The sequence below is a fragment of the Caretta caretta genome, chromosome 10 (genome assembly GCF_965140235.1).
Source record: "Caretta caretta isolate rCarCar2 chromosome 10, rCarCar1.hap1, whole genome shotgun sequence".
NCBI lineage: Eukaryota > Metazoa > Chordata > Testudines > Cheloniidae > Caretta > Caretta caretta.
This window is the reverse complement of record NC_134215.1, coordinates 58486178-58512002: the sequence shown is the minus strand read 5'-3', so window position 1 is coordinate 58512002 and position 25825 is coordinate 58486178. Positions and strand designations below refer to the sequence as shown.

Here is a 25825-nt window from a genome sequence, read left to right as displayed (position 1 = left end):
ATGTCCTTTCCCTTGGTGGGGCAGTAGTGGGGATTGCAGCCCTGATACCAGGGCTTTCCGCAGGGAGCTGGGGACCCGCAGACTGCACAATAAATCCCCCTACGCTCTCTGGGCTGTGCCCTACCCTGGCACTGGGGTCCCTGGACATCCCAGCACTTCCTTCCCTGGCTGCAGTCCCTGTGTCTGCCCTGTCAGCTGTATGTGAAGCTGAGGTATGCCTGCGGAGCACACTGTGGATTGTGTCCCACCATTTTCTTTGCCCCAGGACAGGCATCCTACTGGAGAAGGATCTTCCCCATGGACTCCCTCCTTAGAAAAATTCTGGCTGTGCCCCTAAAGTAGAGTGACATTAGAAAATTCCTTTTCCTCTCAAAAAAGGATATTTAGAGTTTACAGAGAACTGACTGTGTGCAAATACTAGAACAAATTTATGATGATAGTTTCTTAAAGCAAAAGGGAAGCGTTATATACCAATACTGTATTAGGTGTTCATCAAGCAATGAAAATTGCATTAATAAATGACAGTGTATTTATTTATCAGTGCTTCAGTAACCACTAAATTATGGTCAAGTGAGTAAATCAGAGTGAATTTCAGTAAGATTTGCATACTCAATTCTTTTAGGGTGCTTTGGAAAATCAGCTTTAATTTTTAAAGTATCAATTGTTGGTCTGAAAGAGCTGACAAAAAAACCCGGAGGTCTGCTCAGTGGAGGTATTTATATTATAAATACCTAGACCTTAGGATTACAAGGGACACAGGACAGCACATCTGATTTCCTACACTTAACACAAGCTATGCTGTACCTAGACATTTTCATTTTTTTTTCATTTTTAAATATTTCCATAATGACCTATCTTGCCAGGATGTTCTATTGTCAAATTGCTCTTACTGTTGAGGAAAAACTTCCCTTCTAAACTTAACTTTTACAGTGTTTCTGGCCAGCCTTGCAGGTATAACTCTCCCTGTTTGTTTTTGAGTATAACTATCATAAGAACGGCCCTACTGGGTCAGACCAAGGATCCATCTAGCCCAGTATCCTGTCTTCCGACAGTGGCCAGTGCCAGGTGCCTCAGAGGAAATGAACAGAACAAGTAATCATCAAGTGATCCATCCCCTGTCGCCCATTCCCAGCTTCTGGCAAACAGAGGCTAGGGACACCATTCCTGCGCATCCTGGCTAATAGCCACCGATGGACCTAGCCTCCATGAATTTATCTAGTTCTTTTTTGAACCCTGTTACGGTCTTATGGTATCAACCCCCACTTAATTTCTTTAAGCTATGCATGAGCCTCAATTTTTTCTTTACATAGCATATTTTTCTTCAGTTGCTCTTTGTATTCAGCATTATTGTGATCATACACAATTAGGTCTATAAAGGAAACCTTACGTAAAAAAATAAGTTTCAAGAGGACTAAAACCAAAATTGACTAGTAAATGTACACAAAAATACTATGGAAACAGAAACAGATCAATAATATTACAAAGGTAATCTAGGTACAAGCTTCAGCTGGTACAGAAGACTTGCCCACCTTCCCCATAGGTAAGGCCACCAGGAGCACAATGAGCCTGTGCTCAAGTCCCTCCATTGGCATGAGAAGCTGACCCAGAGCCAGTTTAAATCTTTGGTCCTGATCTTCAAAACATTTAATTAAGTCCTAGCTACAACAGAGACTGAATTTTAACCTCTGAACCACAGAAGTAGCGGTGCTCTTCTGGGACAATGCAGATCATGAAGTCCAGGATGAAAAGCAGGATTGCTAGTAACAAAGATTTAGATTTTCAATCTAAAGGCGTATGGCTACAGAACAAGCTTCCAGAACAAACTGAGCACATCCTGACTGTGTCTTTAGGAAACACTGCAAGTCCTTCCCCTTCAGAGAAGACTTTCCTTTACAAGAACAACACTAACATTAATACCCCCTTCTACTCATAAAAACCCAATCAAAATCAGAAGTTACCCCCAAACAAATCTAAAATTAATAAAATATAAAAAATAAACAGAGCTTTTACTCTGAAGAGAGAGTAGTGCCAGAGACTCAAAGTCCACCAAGGATTTTGATATTGCTATCAGTTTTATGAAGAAGGCATTCAGATTCCTCAGTGATGGGTAGCAGTATAAAACCCTAAAAACAGACAATTGACTTTGATTCTTAAATATACACTATAAGAACACCGTGGAAGTGTATAGGCTCACATTCAGACACCTATTTAAACATGCCAAACAAAGGACAATGCTGGTATAGTGAAAATAAACAGCTAATATTTGGCCTCAGAGTGGAGATGAATCCACTTAGCACCATATGCATCTAATAAATGTCTGGACAAAATATACTGTTGAACAGACATTTTAAAACTATGTTGACGGTACAGAGTTATGATTATGTATAGTTCATTTATGAAGTTCTCACAGATATTTTTGAAATAAATGGATGGTAATGACAGATATGTTGGTTAAGATGTACAGTGAAAAATCTGGTACCATAGACATGTAATGAATGAACTGTACAGACAAACTATAGAGGTACCTAATACAAAGGTGAACACACGAGTCCAACATGGAAAGTCACCAATGTTTCCTTGCAGCTCTATCTGCTGGATACTTTATTGGAAGAGTATAGTCCCTTAAGGATAAGGGATCAAAAGATATGCAAATAGCTACTATGCCCTGATGTTCTGAGGAACTGAGCATCTACATAGGAGATTTAATACAAAAGATTTAAGAGCTGGAAAAAAATGTCAGATTTTTAAAAAATTAAGGTGACCACTCAGTAAAATGAAGAGATATTAGTATGGTTAGAAGGAATAGCGTACTACACGTACCATAAGCCACTTTCTTCAATTGTCTCCAAAGGATATTGAACTTTACCTGCTAAACTTGCTAGTTGGATTATAAGCATGAAGAAGCCAACCAAAGAGTAAGGATTGAGAATGTACTTGAAGGGTATGTCTACACTGCAGTACAACACCTGCGGCTGGCCTGTGTCAGCTGACTTGGGCTCATGGGGCTAGTGCTGTGGGACTATAAAATTGCAGTGTAGACAATCAGGCTCTGGGACCCTAGGCAACCCAGCCTGTGCCCAAGTGTCTACACTGCAATTTTATATCCCAGCACCCCGAGCACAGTGTCATAGGTCAGCTGTGGGAGTTTTAGAGCAGTGCAGACATACCTTAAGAGAACACTGAAATACTGCATATACAGTCATGTTTATCATTAGCCACAAACATTGAATATATTCAATCCATTTTACAGGAATCTTTCATGCTTATGTTTTCAAACCATTAAGATACTTACCACAATCCATTCTGCAATATTTTCATACAGCTCTGGATTAAAAATTGCTTTCTTTAGTCTGGCTAGAGGACCATCAGCATCTACTAACCGACATCTCATGAATACATCACAATAGCCTTTAAAATCATTGCAGGGGGATCCAGGTTGAAGCGTAATGGTTTTGAGACTGAAATACTGCTCCCACTGACTAGATCCCGTACTTGCACAAGTCATTGGATCCACTGAAAAAAGTGAATATAATTGAAGACTGGATTTTATTTCAAGACAAGTTTAAAACAAAATACTTTGCATATGCATGAATGCGTAAAAGGATATCCAACCCACTACTAAAAATGTACTCTTACCCTATTTAAAAACTTATCAGGAAGTGGTAATGTAATTGTTTTTCATGAAGGTACTATTAACTTGAAAAACAAAAATATTTATGACTTATCAATGACCTATCAAATGGGCATTTTACTATTAAGGTCCACTGAGTATCTTTATGGGAGAAGCACATTGTTCATAATAGTACATAAGTAATAAACACTGAATTATACATTGTATATTTCCAAAAAAAGTGTTTTGGAACAGCAAGACCAAAGACTTTTTCCACATGCTGTAATTCTTACTCAAAACTTGGTAAATATTTTAAAATCACAAAGGTGACTTTAAATAAAATTAAGTCTAGTAAAAACCTTGAGAGATTTACTATTGTATTAGTGTTTAGAAGTGTGCAAATCTTACTTTTTTTCATGCAGCAGACATGGCACAACTCTTTATCATCCTTGCCATCTGAACTAGCACATGTACATTCATCCAAGCCATATTTCTCACAGATAGAACCAGCACATTGCTGTTAGAGACAAAAGGAGGAAGAATAATTCAAAATCATCTTCACATCCATTTGTAGCAGATAAAACAAATATCAATTTTAATAGACAAAAAGCATAAAGAGCAGCTCACTAAAAAAGAAACCTTAACACTTCAAAAGCAAATTTAAGCTATTTTTAAAGTTTATAAATAGTAATATTTTCTCTCACAGAAAAAAGTAAATATTTAATTGGTTTGGATTAATTTGGACAAGAATTTAAAATTGGATGGTTGAGGTACATACAGAATCTTAGGTTCTTTGATATGCCTTATTCCCATAAATGGGGGAGGCATGAAAACAGGAGTTGCAACAAATATATAGCACAGCAATATGCACAAAAAAAATTCTAAATCAAGACCACAGAACTGGAATACCTATTCATGAAAATAAAAATAGCTCAAAAGTATGAAAGATATGGCATTTCAATGTCTTCTTTCCCTTAGGGGAAAAAATCAGTAGCAGGAAAGAGTCTATAATACTGTAAGTAATTCGATGTTTGGATGATCTCAAAATCAAATTCAGAAGCAAGCAAATGAGCAGTGATCAAATTATGGGAAAAAAGAAGGGGGGCTCTAGTACTTTGCAGATGTTCCCTTCTTGGGCTAGATTGCTCTGCATGGTCCCCTACAGTATTAGCAATTTTAAAGTAGTCTCTGACCATATTGGAAATAAAATGCTAAAAAAAATTCATTAATACAGAGTTAAGGTTGCCCATTGGTAGCATGTGCCCTTCCAGAATGCCAAGTTCAGCAAAACTGAAACTTCTGAAAACCAGGAAATAGTTACGGTAAACGCCCAAGCAATCTTAACTCTGCCCTCTGAGTGATGCCCCACAATGCCCATAACACATTACTTGCATTCTGTCTTTTTGCTCTAATGGGTAGACACTACCTCCATTTGCCCTATGCCCCAACGCTGAGCCTACTCCTATGACAGAATACCACAACTGTAAAATTTAACCACTTCATACACTCTTACAACACCTTTGCACTTGCACATAGAATACCACCTAAATGTATACCAGATTGCCATTTAATTGTCCAGCGTTGTTTTTTAAACAGAAAGAAATGTTTGTTGGTAGGAGTTAGTGGTCAGTTGTTCTTACCTACGTTTGCAGCTGAAATGCTAGTGTGGCTACATAATAAGCAGCAGATTGACCTAGTATTTATATAGTGCTTTTTATCAGCAGATCTCCAATAACTTTACATCATTATCCCCATGTTACAGATGGGAAACTGAGGCACAGAGGTGAATTGGCTTGCCTGGCAGGATAGTGGCGGAGCCAAAAATAGTTCCAGACCAGTGTCTGTTCACAGTTATGTGATTCCTCAGTGCTCCTCCTGTCTCCTGGATATTTTGTTATTGCAGAATGTGGATAATGGCTGTGGTTTAAAATGTATGCAATGTGTTTATGTCCCAAAACCATGGACACTGTCGTTATAATAACTGTTATTATATGATTGTTAACAGTTACTTTAAGTGGGCAAGAGAAAAGACAGTTACCTTTTCCGTAACTGGTGTTTGAGATGTGTTACTCATATCTATTCCACAATAGGTGTGCGTGCTCGCCACGTGCACCCGTGCCAGAAGTTTTTCCCCTAGCAGTACCCACAGGGGAGCGCCCCAAGTGGCGCCCTCCATGGCGCAGTATAAGGAGTGCTGCGCGCTCCCCCCACCCTCAGTTCCTTCTTGCCAGACGGAAAAGAGGGCAGGATATGGAATAGACATGAGCAACACATCTCGAAGAACACCAGTTACAGAAAAGGTAACGGTCTTTTCTTCAAGTGATTGCTCATGTGTATATCCGTTGGAGGTGGGTAGGAGTTCACAAATTCCCGGGACCGAGCACAGCCCTGCCAAACCCAGCGTCTTCCCTGGTCTGGGAGACAATCGCATAATGTGAGGTGAACGTGTAAACTGAAGACCACGCGGAAGCCATATTGCTTCAAAAATTGTGCTTTGCAATATATTGTTAGTACAATAGTTCTGAACATTAAGCTCACCCCTTTAATGCAAACTTGTGTATGTCTGTTGCAATCTGTGAAGTTTGGCTTGGGATCAGATGCTGGACAGAGAGCAGTGAAACCATTACACATTCCTTCTCTTGCACAGTCAGAATCATTCCGACACTTATCAGTCTTGAGTTTGAAGCTACATTGTGCAGTACAGCAGGGGCCTTGACTGGGGCTACAAAGAAAAAAAACAAAAAATATATATTAAGAAAAATGCAGATTTTTTCTGGTGTTTCTAATGTACCCTGAATAGCAATATTGTTCAAGTCTTCTAAGTTTAACATTTACTGATTAATGGAGGTGGAATAAAGCAGAACTTGCTAAGAAATATGCACGTTTAATTGGAATACCACTTAAAACTACAACTGCATACAAAAATAGCGTCAGTTTTGTTATTTCCAATTTGTGTCAACAAAATGTAAACTGAAAAATGTTTTTTCGGGGGTAACAAATGTTTGGTATTCTGTATCCAGCAGTCATCTTGGTCTCAACTTTAATGATTAAATTATGAAAAACACCATATTTACATTACTTACACTAGAATAATTACTTTTGCATGCATGTTTACATCTGAACACCTTCATAAAAGTGAAATTTTAGGTTCAGCTAACATTGCCCAAGTTAAACTCACTACCTGGAGGAAGTTTAAAATTAAAGATGAAGTAAAACATTCTTTGAGATTTTAAATGGATAAAAGTTACACATTTTTATTTGTATTGGGTTTTAATGTGTGTACTGTCAAGTATCTTAGGCCTAATATATATATATATATTTTAAAGCAAAGTTTAAATATTTACTAGAAGTATCTACACCCTTTTCAATATTTTTGGGTCACTTTCATATCGTGCCATATGTGTTGCATTGCCTAGAAGCAAGGTAACACAGATGAAGTTTGATATGTAAAATCCAAGTGCCAGGAAAATCTATTTGATATCAAATTGTATACTTGGGTCACCTTCCTTCGACGAAATGTATCACATATGACACTATGAAAATGACCAAATTCTGAATAAATGTGGTAGAATATTTAGTCATCCACAACAGACAGGCAGATGTCTTATAATGCATTTTAACAAAGCAAAAATGTCTTTTGGAAATACCAGCCTCTACCTGAAAGTTCTCTTATAAATACGGACTTTTCAATATCTCTTGCCATTTGTAATTACTTGCACCAAGTGGTCCAAGGAAGTCTACTGTTGTAAACAGTGTTTGCTTCGGCTCATTGCATGCCTAAGATAGCAATGTGACAGTAAGTTGTATTGATGAACACAATACTATAGCCATTTTTGCTATCATGTAGGCTTGATGAGTGGAATTGTCTTCTAGTGCCAATTCTTGATTTTTTGATCAATGCCAAGTTCAACACTAGTGTCTGGCAAACCATTAACGTTTAATGTATTCATAGACACACTGGCAGCAGGGAGGATGAAAAAAGATATCACATGCAATGAAGTTAGAGAACAAAGCAGCCTTGTATAGCTGTGAGCCAAGAAAAGCTCATGCTGCTCTTAAATTAAGTCTTGTCTACAGGAACACTTATTGCATTGCAAACAGGGGTATAAATCTACCCTGCAGTGTGGACCCTAGTCCCTCATGCTAAAAATTCTGCAATGCTCTTCAGTCTACCCCGTTTTGAAACTGGGAAGATATAAGTGTCTAGCAGCAGAGTCCACACGGAGAGTTAGTGTGCAGCAAGCTAGTGTAGGACAGATTTACACCCCAGCTTGCCAGACACTAAGTAGACTAGCCCTGAGACAGCCTTCTACAACTGTTAGATTTGTCAAGATTCTGATCTCCTTGCATTCTTTATTCTCTCCCCAAACAGTAATAGTCAGAAAGAGAAAAAGGGTAGGGATCCAATTGATTCTCCCGCCCTCCCCCACAAATCTCTGATACTACTTAACATTAAGAATAACAGACCAAGGGAATGACAAGGGATTAATTACAATTTATACAGCCTTTCTTAGCTCAAGATAACCAGAGAATTTTGACCAGGGTACATATACGTACTGAAATCATCTAATGACAGTACAGTCACCTAAAGTATGACCTTAGTCCAGGTACTAGTGGGCAGATGTTCATATCATAAAATTCTTAACGTTTGACAAAAACTAAACATTCCATGGCAGCTTTAGTAAAGGAGCAAATTGAATTAACAGGAAGACTAAATTTATCAGCAGAATTTGTCCTAACTATACCTGATTTAATCCACGTTAACAAAGCTGCATGGAAAAGTATGTCCTGACACTGCACATTTGCACCTTCCTCTAGCTAAAGAGAGACCTTCAGTTTTAAGAGCTGTCAACCTGATCCTTTTCACAAGCACAAGATATACTGAGTGTCCCTGCTCAATTTTTCTGCAAAACATCCAAGATAGATCAGATAAGCAAGAAAAGGGACTTACAAATTTGGATTTCTTTTAAGACCTTGTCTACAAATGAACGCATTACCTTGCAGGACATCACTAATGTGATAAATATGATTTTGTCCTCAGTAGGGACAAGGACAGTAATGTTTAAGTGTGTTAGCTTGTTGAATTTAGCTCAAGGGATAACTACAACCAACCAACATTTTTAAACACAACTTGTCCCTACTTATACTGGGTCCTAAGGTGTACTTAATGTAGTTAGTTAGAAAGCATTTTAAATTATGCATTTTTCCAAAAGACTAAGAATAAAGTACTCTCATAGTTGCCGACTAAGAAAAAGTTACAATTAGTGCCGAGTTAAAAAAATAACATAATATAGTTAGTGAAATTCCCATTAACTGTTACTACTAAAAAATTAAGGACATTCTAACAATATAAATGAGATTAGACTTCAAGTGTCAAACAGTATACCTCATAGAAGATATTCCTAAAATAAAGCTTGCTAGCCTATCCATAAGTCTGAACAATTCAATAAGCGTAATATAACTGAAATATATAATACCTGCAAAGTTTGCCTGGTTTTAACTTGCATTTCTTATCTTCTGGTTGATTTGCATCGTAACAGCATTCATCTTTACACTGGTCACTGTATCCACAATCACACTGCTCTCCTTCTTCTACCATTCCATTACCACAGATGGGCTGGCCAGACTCTGAAAAATGTCAGTATATTTTTGTAACACTATAGAATATAAAAGACATGCATGGTAACTTGAAGTTAAATTGTCATAGGACATAGTTAAGCATGATTGGCAATGTCTACTGAAGATGGGATTAGTATTGGAAGTGCAGGTATGTTACAGATTAGGATTTTGTTGGGAAATTTGAACAGTACTCTTCAGCATCCAGCTGGTTGATTTCTACTACATATTTTGTTCTCATTTTGTATTCAGAACTTCTACTAATAACCATGGGAACTCCTTGTGCAAAAGAAAAGTGAGATCAGAGCTCAGGATGGAGATTTATGGAAAAATTCTCTAAATTAGCATTCAGTTTTCCTGCACTGCTCCCCCTCTTTCTAAAAAATTCTCTGACCATAATAGCTGTTTTGGTGTTCAGAACTGATAATGTCTAGAGCTGAGGTCCTTCGTACCAGCAGCTCCAAAGCTTTGTTTCACGGGGACTTGTGCATCCCCGCACTACTTTACAAAAGGTTCAGACTCAGTATCATTAAACAAGGCTCTGCAGTGACAATACTCAAAGAGCCACGGAGGATAAGACACTAGAATAGAATGTGTGTACCCCTTTAAATTATTTTTCGCACAGTTTGTGTGGATAAGGAGTTGAATACATAAGAGGAGGTTACTCACCTTGTGCAGTAACTGACGTTCGAGATGAGCATCCCTGCGGGTGCTCCACTTCAGGTCAAGGTGCGTCCCAGAGCTTTTGATCGGAGATTTCTACAGCATACGGGCTGTGCCTGCCTCTCGAGCAGTCAGTGTTCTAATAGCACGTGCACAGCCCGGGCTCCTCAGTTCCTTCTCGACAACGCAGTGTGTTACAAATTCTGAAGTAGAGGGGAGGAGGGCGGGTAGTGGAGCACCCACAGGGACACTCATCTCGAACATTGTCAGTTACTGCACAGGGAGACAGTAACCTCCTCCTCCTCCTCTTCTTCCTCTTGAGAGGTCCCTGTGGGTGCTCCACTTCAGGTGCTTAAAAGCAGTATACCTTAGGATAGATGGGACTTTGGATGAGGCAAGAAGGCTGCTGACAGGAGAGCTCTACCTAATCTGCTGTCAGACGCTGCAGTGTGGATGAGAACGTAGTGATTAGCAAAGGTAAGGTTCAATGCCCAGGTAGCTGCCTTGCATGTGTCAGACAGTGGGACATTAAGTAGAAAGGCTGTGGAGGAAGAGACAGCTCTGGTAGAGTGTGTTCTGATTGATGTAGGAGGTTGTATTTGCCTGAGTTGGTAACAAAGGCATATGCAACCAGCAATCCATTTGGAAAGTCTCTGTGTAGAGATAGCATTTCCTTGTGAGCACTGAGTAGGAAAAACAAAAAGTCTGGGGGTTTTTCTAAACAGTTTTGTTCTATCCCGGTAAAAGGATAACGCTCTGCGAACATCAAGAGTGGGCACTGTCATTTCAAACGTGTTAGCGTGAGGTTTTGGGAAAAATGTTGGAAGGTATATAGGTTCATTGAGATGAAAGGAAGAGTATCTTGGGTAAGAACCTTGGATGTGTTCGGAGTGTGACCTTATTGTGGAAAAATGTGGTATACGGAGGGTCCACCATAAGCGCCCCCATTTCTCCTACTTGTCTGGCAGAGGTTATTGCTATGAGGAAGGTAGCCTTCATGGATAGGTGGAGAAGGGAGCAGGTAGCCATCGGTTCAAAGGGTGTATCCATCAGGGCTTTGAGGACTAGGTGTAAATCCCAAGGCGTAGCAGGCGGTTTCACATCTGAGTAGAATGTCTGGATACCCTTCAGGAACCTTTTGGTGATTGGATGGGCAAAGACTGTTAGTTGTCAATCTTATGGTGGAAGGTGGTGATTGCCACAAGGTGGACCTTGAGTGAGCTTGTGGAGAGGCCAGATGTTTTGAGGTGTAACAGGTAATCCAATATCAGTGGGAGTGAAGCAGAAACTGGAGAGGTCTGCTTATCAGCGCATCAAGATGTGAACTGTTTCCATTTATGCAGGTAGGTAGTGCACGTGTTTTGTGTTCTGCTATGTAGCAAGACGGTGCGTACTTGGTCCGAACATGTTAACTCCACATTAGAGAACCATTGATCAGCCAGGCCCTTAGGTAGAGACATTGTAAGGCAGGGTGAAAGTTGTCCCCTGCATTGTGATAGGAGGTTTCTGAGTGGGGGAAGGGGAATGGGTGGCTTGACTGACATGCGAAGGAGGAAGGGGTACCACAGTTGTCTGGGCCATGCTGGGGCTATGAGAATGATGTTGGTTCTGTCTGTTCATATCTTCTGAATTACTCTGTGCAATGGAGGCATTGGTGGGAACACATACATGAGAGTTTCAGTCCAAGGGAGAATAAAGGCGTCTCCCCGTGTTTCCCCAGGCCTGCTCTGGAGCAGAATGTTGGGCATTTTTTGTTTGTAGCTGTGGCAAATAGATCCAGTTGGGGATAACCCCAGGTCTGGAAAACGTTGGAAAAAATGTTGTCACTGAGTTTCCACTCGTGCTGTATGGGGAACGATCGGCTGAGCTTGTCTGCAGGGTATTCTGAGAGCCTGGTATGTATGAGGTGGAGATGTTGTGTTGAAGGCACCTGTTCCAAAAAGCTTTACCGCCTCTGTGCAGAGGGAGCGTGTCCGGGCTCCCCCGTGTCTGTTGACATAAAACATGCATTTGATATTGTTGGTCATGATTCGAATTCGGCAGTTTGGATGATGGGAAGGAAACGGAGGCAGGCATTGCATTCGGCCTGGAGCTCTAGCAAATTTCTGTGAAGCTTGGTTTCTGGAGTGGCCCAGAGACCCTGAGTGGTGAGGTGGCCGATGTGTGATCCCTATCCTGTGAGGGATGCATCTGTGGTGATGGTAATTGAAGTGGGATCTTGTCGGAAGGGAATCCCGGTGCAGAGGTTGACTGGAAAGGTCCACAAGAGAAGTGAGTCCTTGACTTTCTGGGGCATAGTTAGTAACCTGTTTATCCTGTGCTTGTTTGGTTTGTATACCATGGCTAGCCAACCCTGAAGGCATCTCATGTACAGGAGAGCATCTGCGACCACAAATGTACAAGCGGCCATATGTCCTAAGAGCTGTAGGGAGTCTCTGACTGTAGTTTATGGGCTGGCATGTATCTGGGTAATAAGGATGCCCATTGTGCGGAATCTGTCCTGCCGGAGAGATGCAAGACCGGTGGTGGAATCAAAGTGAGTGCTGATGAAGTTGATTTGTTGGGTAGGTTGTAAGGTAGATTTGTTTTTGTTTATTTGCAAGGTGTGGAAGCAGTGAAGGATTGCAAGAGTTGCATGGTTTGATTCTAACTGAGTGGGAGACTTGAGGAGACAATCGTCCAGGTAAGGAAATATGAGGATTCCTTTTTTTCTGATGTGCGCTATTACAACTGCTAGCACCTTGGAGAAGACACGTGGTGCGGTGGAGAGGCCAAATGGGAGGACTTTGTACTGCTAATGTTGTGCTCCCACAGCAAACCCGAGGAAATGTTGATGGGCAGTGTGGATAGAGACATGGAAATATGCATCTTGGAGGTCAAGGATTGAAAACCAATCTCCTTACTCCAGCGTCAGAATCATCATTGGGAGAGTAAATATTCGGAATTTCTGTTTCTTGACAAACTTGTTCAAAAGTTTAAGATCGAGGATGGGGCGCCAACGCCGTTTTTATTTTCCGTCAAGAAGTAGTGGGAGTAAACCCCTTTCCCTCTGTGTTGAGGGGGTACCTCCTCTATTGCTCTGAGATGTTGTACCTCCTGACAGAGCAACTGTTCGTGAGAGGGGTCCCTGAAGATGGACGGGGTGGGGTGGGGGGGAGCTAAGGAGAGGAAGGAGATGGCATAACCCAGTCTGATAATTTCCAGGACCCATCTGTCCATAGTGATGGTTTGCCAGTTGGCCAGGAACAGACACAAACGGTGTCCAAAAAATGGTTGGTTGGAGCTGGCGCTGGAGAGGGTGCGAGGTTTTCTATACTCTCGACCAAGACTTCAAATTTGTTTATTTGGGTTAGGAGGGTGGGTCACCACTGCTTGCGGAGGTCGACATCGTTGGTTCCTGGGCCTATATTGCTGTTGTTGTGTATCATATTGTCTTAAAAGTGGATGTTGTGCAAAGGTGTGGTGATGCGGTCGTTGGTATGGCTGATATCTATATTGTCTCTTCTTTGATGCAGGCATTTGGATGCCTAAGGATTGGAGTGTGGCCCTGGAGTCCTTCATGGAGTGAGGGACCTCATTGGTCGTAGAGGCAAGGAGCTTGTTTCCATCAAAGGGGAGATCTTCGACCGTATTCTGTATCTCCTTCGGAAAGGAAGTAGTAGTAAACCATGAGGCCCACCGCATGACAATGGCCATGGCTGTGGGTCCGGCCGCTGCGTCTGCAGCATCAAGGGCGGCTTGAAGAGCTGTCTGGGAGATCAACTGGTCCTTGGACACTACTGCTTTAAACTGTTGTCATTTATTCTTCGACACATCAATCAATAAATTGCATTACCTTAGCATAATTTTTGTGGTCATATTTTGCTAAGAGCGCAGCACAGTTCACTACTCTAAATTGCAAAGTGGAAGAATACACTTTGTGGCCAAAGGAGTCCAGTCTCTTGTTTTCTTTGTCCAATGGAGTGGACTGGAAGTGTTGATATTTGTTTGTCTGATTGGCTGAGTCGACCACTCGCGAATTAGGTGAGGGGTGCGTAAATAGAAACTCAGAATCCTTAGATGGGACAAAATATTTGCAGTCCAGTCTCTTGTTAGTCGGGGTTATTGTGGTTGGGGTCTGCCAAATAGTTTTATCAGGTTCCATAATGGCCCCATTAATTGGTAGGGCTATTTTGGAGGAGGTCGTAGCTTGCAGGATGTCCGTAAGCTCGTGGTGTGTTTCAGGTACCTCCTCCAGGGTAATTTTGAGCTCCTCCGCTACTCTCTTAAACAACTCTTGAAAGTGAGCGAGCTCATCAGTAGTGGGAGATGGTGGTGGGGGCACCGTGGCGTCTTGTGGTGTTATGGCTGTAGAGGTGGTGTGCGGTGCAGTATCTTTTGCAGGGGTGGGGGCCACATCAGGTCTTATCTGGGTTTCATTGTAAACCGGCAGTGAGGAGCGTCTGACAGCTTTCCTCTGGGGATCCTGCAGAACACCTGAGTGTGGTGTATGTCCATGAACCCCAGTGTGGGGAGGGCATAGGTGGTCCCATTCAGGGATTGACATACCAGTGTGGATAGCCATGAGGATATGGCGATCATGCTGTAATGCATCTCCAAGTTGCAGGTAACTGAATCTGGGGAAAGGATTGAGAGGAAATCTGTTAATTGTATTCCTCTTTCTCATCCTCCCACACCTAACTGGAGGGGCTTGAAGTAGTAGGGGAGTACTGAAGGTAGGGTGCTAAAGGTCTCGGTGAGGTGCCGAGAAGAGGAGAGTCAGGAGCATGGGACACCCTTAATTCCTCTGGCTGTAGAAACTGCGGTGGAGCTGACTGAGCAGGAGTTGGTGCCGAGATAGCTGGTGGAGGCACAGTCTGCTGGGGCACCAAAGGGTGTCCTGGGGGAGCAAGCTGGCTCTGCGGAGTAGACGCCCCTGAGGTAGGCACAGCAAGGGAAGCTGGAGAGCTCAGGGGGGTCAGTGCTGAGAGTGGTGGCTGGAAAAGCAGTGCCGCAAGATCAAAGGACGGTGCCGCAGCCATCACTTGTACTGTCGGCACTGTAGCAGCTCTTAGCACGGTTGTAACAGAGGTGGCCGAAGGAGAGCTGAAAGAGGCTGGCAACTGGAAGCCCTGAGCCTTGGCACCGTGTAGTGGGGCAGCCGACTCACCGTCTGTGACTGAGGTGCCTGCCGCGTTGAAGGTGCTGAGCCGTGGAACTGGAGTTATCAGAGACCAGAGAGCTGGTTTTAACTTTTTGCCTGAGGAATGGCTCCTGAGGGGAGAGGAAGCTGGCTGTTTTTTTGTTTTCGCTTTGCCTCTGGAGGGTGTCTCAGAGGTTTGCTGGCCCGGGTCAGATGCAGGTCTAAGGGAGTTTTCCAAGAGCAGCATTTTAATCTCAAAGAGCACTGCTGAACTCCGTCTCTAGCCAGGGACGGCAGAGAAGGAACTGAGAAGCCCCGGCTGTGCATGCCCTATTATAACACTGACAGCTCAAGAGGCAGGCACAGCGTGTGCACAGCCCGTAGGGTACTGCTGTAGAAATCTCCAATCAAAGGCGCTGAGATGCATCTTGACCTGAAGTGGAGTACCCACATGGACATCTCTTGAAGAAGAATGGGCAAATGTTATCAAGTTTTCAGAAACTGTAAAGGGGAGAGGGTAAGTCGGGGTAGGCAAATTTTTTGGCCCGAGGGCCACATCTGGGTGGGGAAATTGTATGCAAGGCATGGGAAGGGGTGTGGTGTGCAGGAATGGGCTCAGGGCAAGGGGTTGGAGTGCAGGAGGGGGTGTGGAGTGCAGGAGGGGACTTGGGGCAGGGGGTTAGGTTGCGGGGTGCAGGAGGGGTTTGGGGTACAGGCTCCAGCCTGGCAGCAGTGTGCAGTGGGACTAAGGCAGGCAACTTGCCTGCTCTGGCCCCGTGCCGCTCCCAGAAGTGGCCAGCATGTTCGGAGTGGCTCCTGGGAGTGGGGTTGAGCAGACGGCTCTGCTGCGCTCTGCCCTCGCCTGTGGGTACCACCCCCGAAGCTCCCACTGGCCGTAGTTTGCCCTCCCCTGGAGTAAGTTCTACTATGAGAAATTAGTCTACATCCTATCATGCTAACCGATATTTTCTCATTGTTTCTTGTACTCCGTCAGTCTGTCCATATCTCATCTGCGGTTTCTTGTTTTATACTCAAACTGTAAGCTCTTTAGGGCAGAGACTTTTTGTTCCATGGCACCAAATGCAACTGGGTCTGATCTATGACTGGGGCTCCCAAGCGGTATCATAATACTGATACATAATAAAGTTAACTCTTTAGCATTTTATAAGGATGACACAAATACATACCAACAAAACAATTATTTCTTTTTTTCTCAAGAACTTGGCTGATATTTCGAACGCTACAGATGGAGAACTTGTTGTTGTTAAGTTTGTCCCCCGATGTAGCTCTTGCATACATGATATAATTGCCATTTTCTTTCTGCCCCAAGTTCTTGGACTCTCCTGGAGTGCATTCCGTTCCAGAATCATGCTGCAAAGCAGAAAATTGTCAACTATTTCAAGCAGATCAGTTTCTGTCAGTTAATTTGCTATCTTTCAACCTATGTGTATAATAGACCCGTATGGGGTAATAGGATGAGAAACAAAAGCTCATATAAAACTATTCCCTTTTTAAAAACAAGTGTACCAAAAAAAAAAAAAAGGGACATTCTACACAGGTTTCGAATTGAATCAAATAGACACATAATAGAAAAATATAGCATTACAGAAGTTAATGGTACCTAGAAATGAAAGTGCATCAGTGGAAAATGATTCCATGAAGGAAAATTGTTCAAAATTCTGAATGTTAAAATTATTCTTCTTCCCAAGGTTTTATCCATTAATAGCTAATATAGTGTTATTTTTTCTCCCCATCCCATCCTCTGTTTCATCTATCATCTTAGAAAAGCCTAAGAGCAGCTAGATACTTAACTGTATTAAGATCAGCAAAAATTCCATAATTGATGAACCCCTACTACCCCCCTCAAAAATTAATTTCTTGTAACGAGGCTGCTCTGTTCTCGCATCCACAAGCAAATCCCAAGCTAGTGAACTCTGCATCTGCTATAGCGGAGGTATTTTCTTTTTAGACCTACAGTAGTCTGGACAGGCTCAGATAGTTCAAGGACAAAGAAGCAATGCAGAAGAAGAAACCAATGTTCTGTCTGACCAGATATATGCCATGGTTATTACTAAACACTGAATCATCTCCAAAGCACTGACCCAAATGACTATCACTTGTCTATTTCAAAAAGTGAAGAACATCAGAAGCACAGGATGAAATGGAAAGTCACGACAACATCTCCAGCTTAAATGTTAATGGTGGTTTATCAATCTCTGTGTGTGCTGGTTACAGCAACACATCACACACGATCCTTTCTTTTACTGCTTTTACGTTCTATCTGAAAACTTTTGTCAGTGCTCAAAAACCTAACTTCTGTGAGAGCAACCATATCATGTTTACACTAGAGAACCTGACTGTCCAACTGAAATGATTAAATAAAATTGGCTTAAGCTCAAATAGTTTGATGCGTCCATGCTTAGCCACACCGACTGGTATAAAGAATCACAGCAGTTTTACACACTAGCACTGTTTTAGACTACTTCAATTACACTGCCCTCTGGGTACCTGTCCACAGTTCCTGGTATCTCCCAAAAGCAGAGGATTCTGAGATTTCTGAATACTGCCAAATGTCTGTGGGACATTAATGGGAGGACCAGCAGAAACATCTCAGATAGTTCACATTCACACTGTAGGGAAAATGTGGACTTAAGTATGATATGATTTGTGGGGGAAGTCTATTTCTATCCACACTATGGAGAACTGATCATTTATACCACCACCTGGTAACATACATGGAATACTTTATAATATAGAAGTTTCAAAGATGATGATAAATGGCAAAAGCTTTGAAAAAATATTTGACAAGAGTAAGAAACTGTTTAATACCAATATTGTACTACCACTTTTGCCAACTGATTTTCCCAGAATATGACCCAACCCTTCCAAGTATATAAATGTGCACTTTTAAAATGGTATTACCACAAAGAATAGCAAATTTCCTGACAAGTATATCGGCTGACTATCCAAGATCAAACAAGAGTTTCACAGGCAAGTTCAAAAATGATGTTTCAATTGGTCCAAAAAGATTTTCACTCTGACAGATTTCCTACTTCTTCCATCAATGCACACTGTTAACATTCTGGATTCTTGTTCCAGCCAATATGGTGGAAGTTAGCTTAATGGTTAAATTTCTAGTTTTCTAAAATGTAAAACTTTAAAAGTGACACATAAAAAAGGAAATATTCTCCATTTTTCACCACCACCACCCACAAACAACAGAGAAACAAATAAAAACTCAAATTTTTCAGACTGTCACAGTCAAAAGCCTTGAACATAGCACGTGAAGACAACTAATTCAAAATCCTATTTACAAGTGTAACTCAGAATAACCTGCTTCTCAAAATAAATTAAAAAACTTTAAGGTATAACAAAAAAATGCAACAGGGTACAAAGGAAAGCCAGTTTTATCCCCATTGTTGGGTGAAAGGACATAACCAAAGTTTTGCCTCATGAGCTGGGACCCTTCCCCTCACTCTCCATAAAATAAGAACTAGTATTTACTTCTCACCATAACACAGATGCACACATATAGATTATACACACTTTTTTCAGAAGAGTAGTCATGAATAAGTGCAGTATAAGAAAGGCTAAGCCAGTAGTTGCTGTAAGCAGCTAAATGAGAAATTAAGAATATTCACAAAAGTCCTGTGGCACCAAGTTCTTCCGTTTGTAGAACATTCACAAAGATCTTAACATATATTGCTTATCTGCGGTCTTTGCTTTTCTTTTGCATGCACACCTATTCATTTATTTTATTAGTATACACATAATGTTAATGATGAAAACATTTTACTAAGTTATTCCCCCCCAAAACACTGAAAATTTGTAATGGAGCAACCATTTAATACTTACAGGAGAACCAAAGTTATGTCCAACCTCATGAGCAAAAGTGATGTGAGAAACCTTAGGAGGGACGTGAGAGCCATAGTTCTGAACAGTGATGATTCCAGTATTTAAGGACTTCTTTTTACCATCAGAATAGAGCTTGCTCTTTTCACATATTCCCCCAGAGCTCCCTGCATTTAGAACAAGAGTTAAACAGCTCAAAAATTAAAACATTTTGAAAGAAAAAAGGTGAGTTGTATTTTTTGCTCTGTATCTTAGTTGAAAACTTACTCTAACTGTATTACAATACTGAACGTGTGTAGAGAGCCACATCAGTGTTTTTTAATCCATTTGGTACTCCTTTTCGAGTAAAGGATATACTATTTCTGAATACATAAAATTCTGTCCAGTTTCAAGGAAAAAGGCTAACGTTCACAATGTTCAGTTGCATATACTTCAAACCTGCTTTTAAATACTATCTTCCATTTTCCCCCAAAAAGTACTTGTAAAAGACCTAAGATTAGCTACATATCCTAGGGAGAAGGAGTGACTCATTTCTTCACAGTACAATTTAAAACTGAAATGTGGTTTTGACAGGTGGTTAATCATATATGTGTTTAAAGGTCAACGATCAAGGAAGTTACACCCAGTGTGTGAAAACGCAGTCCTGAGACTTATTTTGCTGTAAAAACATTTTCAGAATCTAGAATATTTGCTTTCTAAACAAGTTTTGTCTTGCTAAAGTCAAACTGCAGTTCAGCAAAGTAAGTCTCATGAAATAAGTACTTCAAGGAATAGCCTCACAGGGGAAGGGTGATAAAGATTCATACTTTAGCACCTATAAGTCAGTGAGTAAAAAGTTCAAAGTGGAGCCTTACTATATACTCTATATTCACCCATACATTTCAATGCAGCAGGTCTTAAAGGACAACTCATCTTTCTTTCATACTACAAAATGATCAGATTCCTAAAATCCTCCTTAAATGGACTAACAAAACATTCCTTAGCTGCACATCCAACAGCTGTTAGTCATCCAGACTCCATGTAATGCATTCTTAATTGATTAAGAAATCCTGTACAGATACGAGATAAAACGTGAATGCTATCCAATAGATCAGAGATCGGCAACCTTTGGCATGTGGCCCACCAGGGTAAGCTTCCTGGTGGGCTGGGCCAGTTTGTTTACCTGCCGCATCCACAGGTTCGGCCGATCACGGCTCCCACTAGCTGTGGTTTGCCACATTTGCACACATGGCAATGTGTGCTGAAGGAAGCAGCGCGAGCCGAGGGATGTGCTGGCTGCTGCTTCCTGTAGCACCCATTGGCCTGGAGTGGCAGTCAGCCGAACCTGCAGACATGGAAGGTAAACAAACCGGCCTGGCTCACCAAGGGGCTTACCCGGTGGGCTGCATGCCAAAGGTTGCTGATCCCCGTAATAGATGCAGATAAAGTTCTTGTGAGTGGTGCTTGTGAAATCTACATTCCATCAGCCCTACCCCACTATGCTGCCATGCTTCCCCAGCCAATGGGCCAAAACAGACCCTCTGTGCCACTTTCATGGAGTATTAGGGCAATTAGATCCATGTATTGAATTTCCTAGACTCTTCCTTAGGACAATCACCAACACTGGTCTGATCGATTGATGGACTGGTGATCCCTCGATGGATTGGCGATCCCTTGATTTGAGGATGATCTCTACCATGGATTTACATATGGGTCCTGGACTCTGGATCCTGGAACCGCAAATCTGCCCGGAGTAGGTACATACATTTTGTGACAGGATGATGGCCTGCTGGGAGAAAGTTATTTCTTTTTCCTTCCTCCTCTCTCTCTTTTCAACTTTGAGGACAAGGCACTTCTCCTCGAAGCAGGCCAGTGCCTGATGGAGGATATGGCGCCATTGGGGTCGGTTGGTTGCTTGCTCTTTCCAGCTTGTGATGTCCACATCAATTTTCTTAAGAGACGCTTTCAGTGCGTCTTTGTACCGTTTCCTCTGACCACCACGGGATCTCTGACCATGGGTGAGTGAAAGTAGAGGACTTGTTTTGGGAGGTGAGAATCTGGCATCCGCACACAATGTCCAGCCCAGTGAAGTTGGTGCATGAGAATCATTGCTTCAATGCTAATGACATTGGCTTCAGCGAGGATGCTGGCATTAGTGCAGTGATCTTCCCATTTGATGCAAAGGATCTTCTGGAGGCATCGCTCGTGATACCTCTCCCAACTCTTGAGGTGCTGTTGACAGGTCACCCAGGTTTTGTGTCCAAAGAGAAGTGTTGGAACAACAATTGTTTTATAGACCTGGATCTTGGTGGCCTGCCATAGGTCATGGTATGTGAAAACGCATCGAAGCAATTTCCCAAAGGAAGCACTTGTGCACTGAATTCTGTGTTGGATCTCACTTCCAAGTTTTGCATTTTGAGAAAGTTGGCTACCAAGGTAGCAAAAGTGCTCAACTGTCTCCAGAGTCTGACACTCAAGGTGATTTGTTGTGGGTCACGTTCAAGGCCTGAAGCAGGTTGATAGACCACTTTAGTCTTCTCAATATTGAGTGAGAGTCCTAGGCTTCAGTAAGCTTGTGCAAGAAAATCCAGTATGGACTGAAGGTCATTCTCAGTGTGCGCGAGGATGACACAATCCTCCGCATACTGAAAATCAGTAATGGATGCCCTGAAGACTTTAGACTTCGAGCAGAGACGAAGATTAAAGAGCTGCCCATCCAGTCAATTCCACTGGGGGAGATGATCTCGACTGGGCAGAGATCAATGTTCGTCTATACAGATCCCTCTGTGTCGTACAAGGGTGCTGAGAGCACCCCTGCAAGGCCAATTCATCTGCATAACCTAGTCAGAAGATCTAAATGGTACGAACAACAGACATGAATTGCCATACCGATCAGACCAGAGATCCATCTAGTCCAATATCCTGTTTCTGTCAGTGGTCCTTACGAGATGCTTCAGAGGAAGGCACAAGAACCCCACTATAAGGGATAGTGTGTCCCCCACATTAGATCTCATCCTAATCCAATAGCTAGATTTTATCTGAAGGCCTGAAGCATGACAGGGTTTAATAAAGCTTACACATTTTGGAAGGGATGATTATACTACTGGACATTCTTGTTATCCACATAAATGTCCAATTTTTTTTTAATCTTGTTGTTCTTTGCCTCAATGACTTCCTGTGGCAATGAGATCTACAGTCTAATTACTCATTATGTGAAAAAGTATTTCCTTTTGAATTTATCACCTTTTAATTCCCTGAATGTTCCTTCCTTGTTCTTGTGTTATGAGACACAAAGAGCAGACGCTCCCAACTGACCTTCTCTGTGACATTTGTTTTTTTTTTTATGGATTTCTATCACTGCCTATGTGTCTCCATGACATTACTGAAAATGACTGCACAACACTGTCATCAGCAGGATGGGACACAATAGTGAAAGAACAGAAAAGTCATTTGGCTGGGGGAAAATGTGCCCAATACTTAATACACAAGTAGGTATTGATAGTATTATCTAGGTATTGGATAGCTTTAAATGAATTTACTTCAATTTGATCACAACCCTAAAAACATTTGTATTAAGTTTTTAGCTGGTGAGAGGTGATTTTATTGTTTACGAAACTCAAGGGTGTAGTCGGATATTTGTTTTTATAAATATGTAGAATACAAAATAATTTACACTAGATTTATTTTCAGACAAAAATACCATCAAAACCTATGGCGAGAAACTGGGCTCAAATTGGTCAGGAAATTTTTGAATGATGAAAAATAGTAGCTTGCAGTTCAAAAACAGAGCCATTTCTTTTGTTATCACTATGCACAGAGAAACTCTTTGAAAGAACAGAGTAGAACTTTCTGTTTCAAGTCCTGTCCGATATGGACTTTGGCCCCCAGTTCCTTAAATGAATAACTGCTCTTGACATCAGCCCAAAAGCAGCTGTGTGAATTGATGGAGTTAAATCTCCTTTACTTGAATTACCCAGAGAGTAGGCAAGGATGTCTAATGTCTCTTCTACTTTCTGGACTGGCCACAGAGCCTTTTGCTCAAAGGACAATGAATCCATCACAGGAATGAAACTTGTAGGACCCACATCAGAAAATAGCATATATAGATGTAACATTTTTATCTAAATCAAATATTCTCTAAAATTATTTGCTAAAATAATCCTGGATTTTGGGAAAGTCTGGATTTAAAATAAATTATGCCAAATCTGAAATACTAGCTATAAATTTGCCAGACCCTGAAAGTCACTCCTTCACAAAATGTTTGGGTACGAATGGGCAATAAATTCTGTAAGATACATGGGAATTCAAATCTCAACCTAGAAAAGCTTTATCATTTAAATGTTAACCACAACTTCAGCAAATGAAAAAAGATTTGGAGTTCCGGGGGAAGTATACAATTTCTTGATTGGGAAGAACAGCCACCATGAAAATAAACATTCTGCTAAGGATATATTTCTTGTTTCAAAATTTTTCTATGACTAGCCCAGATACAAACCTAGGAGGAATACAGAGGATGCTGTTACAATTTACATGGAATAAGAAAAGGCCAAGAGTGAGTGCAGATACTTTGTACAGATCCATTGAACAGGGTAGACTAGCTGCTCCAAATGGCAGTTTCTCAAATGTGGGTCCAAGAGGGTACTCCAGGGGGTCCGTGGGACCTGCAGACCAACTCCTCCCCCTGCTCCCCAGCATGCAGGAGGTTGCTGGGAGGGAGGAGGAGGAAGGGGGACAGGGCTGCTTGGGGGAAGGGATAGCAAGAGGCGGGGAAGAGGAGGGGCAGGGGTGGAGCCTTGGGGGAAGGGGTAGACTGGGGGCAGGGCCTGGGATTCAGTGGGCAGCTTGGGGGCCCACAGTAAAAATTTTAAATCAGAATACGGGTCCTCAGGTTACTAAAGTTTGAGAACTGCTGATTTATGGTATCATGCCGGCCAGCTCAAAGCAGGAGTGGAGTGGGGGTGCCCAGCCAAACACTGGGTCTTTATTGAACAGAAAAATTGTGGTACTTTAAGTCTCTAGGTCGCTCCAGAAGTTTACACACATCCTTTAGCAAAGGCTACTCCATGGGTTTGGGATAGAATTAGAGAAATTCTTTTCTCTCGCCAATCACACCCATTGCAAATATTCTAGATCTTAAAAGAAATTGCAAACCAGAGAGCTTCAAAGACTGGGAGAGCCATGGAATACATGTGGTTGGCCAGCCTATTTTGGGCTTGTCTACACTTACATTTTATAGTGCTCTAACTTGCTGGCTCAGGGGGGTGAAAAAATCACCCCCGAGTGCAACAAGTCTAAGCGCTTTAAAGCGCTAGTGTGGACAGGCTCTGAGTACTGGGAGCCATGCTCCCAGCGTTCTGAGATAATCCCCTCGCACGTGACCACACTTGCACTTCAAAGCGTTGCCGCGGGAGTGCTCCCATGGCAGCGCTTTGAAGTTTCCAGTGTAGCCATGCCCTCAGTGAAGAAACTTTTCTAACTTGTTTAGAGATCACAACTAATTTTAACTGGCACTAGTACTTTCAAGTAAGGCATTAGGTTTCTCAACTTTCTAGAAAACCTGTTTTATACAGAAAGCTAACAAATAGAAGCGATGGTATCTGGTCAATTAGGAAACAAAAAAAATAACTAATTTGTATTAATCTTTGCAGACAGCTTTCCTAACAAAAAAAATTCATATATGACTCACTGGGGAAAGGATGTGGATAGACAAATTACCCCAGAGAAAGGGGGTTTAGTCTGGGAGAAGGGGGAGGGGAAAAAAAAAAAGGAGGACCAGTAACCTCAGCCTGAAACACAATTTCTTGAAGATACTGTTTCAATGGCCCTTCAAACCAACCAGGCTAAAAGATATTGATAGACTGAATGGGGATACATGTTAGAGAAACTGTGGTGAAAAAGGAGATTTTATGCATATATGGTGTTCCGTTCACTCCTTGGAGAGTATTGGGAAAAAGAAACAGTCCAACCATAAAGGAATGGTTTATTTAAAAAAAAAAAGGGGGGGGGAGAGGTTGTGGTTATGGAAAAATTAACATACAAACTACGTACCCAGCAAGAGACAGAAGACAGATAGATACATAGATAAAGGGTTACCTTTTATTCAATACTCAAGAACCCAGCAAAGCTATCCAGTTTTTTGGTTTTTTTTTAAACATTTGATAGACACACCTGACCTATTAAACATGTATATTGAGATTTCACTCAACTTCATAAAAATCAATAGAAATGGCATATTACAGGTGTTTTAATGATGCTCACTCTGTACTATAACACCCTATTAAACAGAAACATTGATGACTATACTCCTGTATGTCTCATTAAACAAAAACTAACTGTTTTAATAATTGTTTTGTTTCTGATATTTACATGGCCAGGACTTGTCAACTTTTAAACTATTTAGGAAATCTTAACAATATAACTTGGTCAGATGCTTGTGAATTTTTAAATAATGAGAACTTTTTTAGTTGTGGGAATGCAAAAAACAATGCCTGTCATAACTACAGTTAACTTTTATTTTGTGTATTTTAGACATGATGTAATTAATAAGATCTTGTGGAACCATGGACACTAAAGTCTAGGTTTGCACAGCTGGAATTTTTAATGAGACATAAGTCTATAAAAATTTACATTTACTCAAAGCATAGACAGAATATTGGGAAAGCCAGGTTAGAAATCTTCATTCTCGGGCTTATCATACAACACTGATAAGACATCCAAGAATAAAAGGTGCCATATAGACTGATCAGTTCCAAACTATTCATCTTGTAAAACTAATGTATCCAGTGTGTTCCAAACATAGCATTTCCTAAAGGATCAATTATACAAATAAGCAATATGCGGTAGCCAAAGCAGCAGCTGTTGGTTTTTTTTGGCAACTCAAGAACAATTGTTTTAAACTAATATGCTTAATATTTCCAATTTTTAATGTTCCTGAAAATGAAGTTGAACCTATAATCCTAACTCCAGGCCATGTAGGTCACCAT

The 25825-nt window shown here is 41.4% G+C and overlaps 1 protein-coding gene across 1 annotated transcript in view; it reads right to left on the bottom strand.

Annotated features, from left to right (window-relative positions):
• Positions 1-25825, bottom strand: part of ADAM10 (ADAM metallopeptidase domain 10) — a 127433-nt gene that overhangs the window by 6995 nt on the left and 94613 nt on the right. The window contains exons 9-14 of the mRNA XM_048866285.2: positions 18867-19030; positions 16199-16382; positions 9088-9238; positions 6149-6332; positions 4019-4127; positions 3293-3513 (exon numbers count right to left, since the gene is read on the bottom strand). Coding sequence (XP_048722242.1) covers positions 3293-3513; positions 4019-4127; positions 6149-6332; positions 9088-9238; positions 16199-16382; positions 18867-19030 — 1013 coding nt within the window. The remainder of the gene's footprint in view (positions 1-3292; positions 3514-4018; positions 4128-6148; positions 6333-9087; positions 9239-16198; positions 16383-18866; positions 19031-25825) is intronic.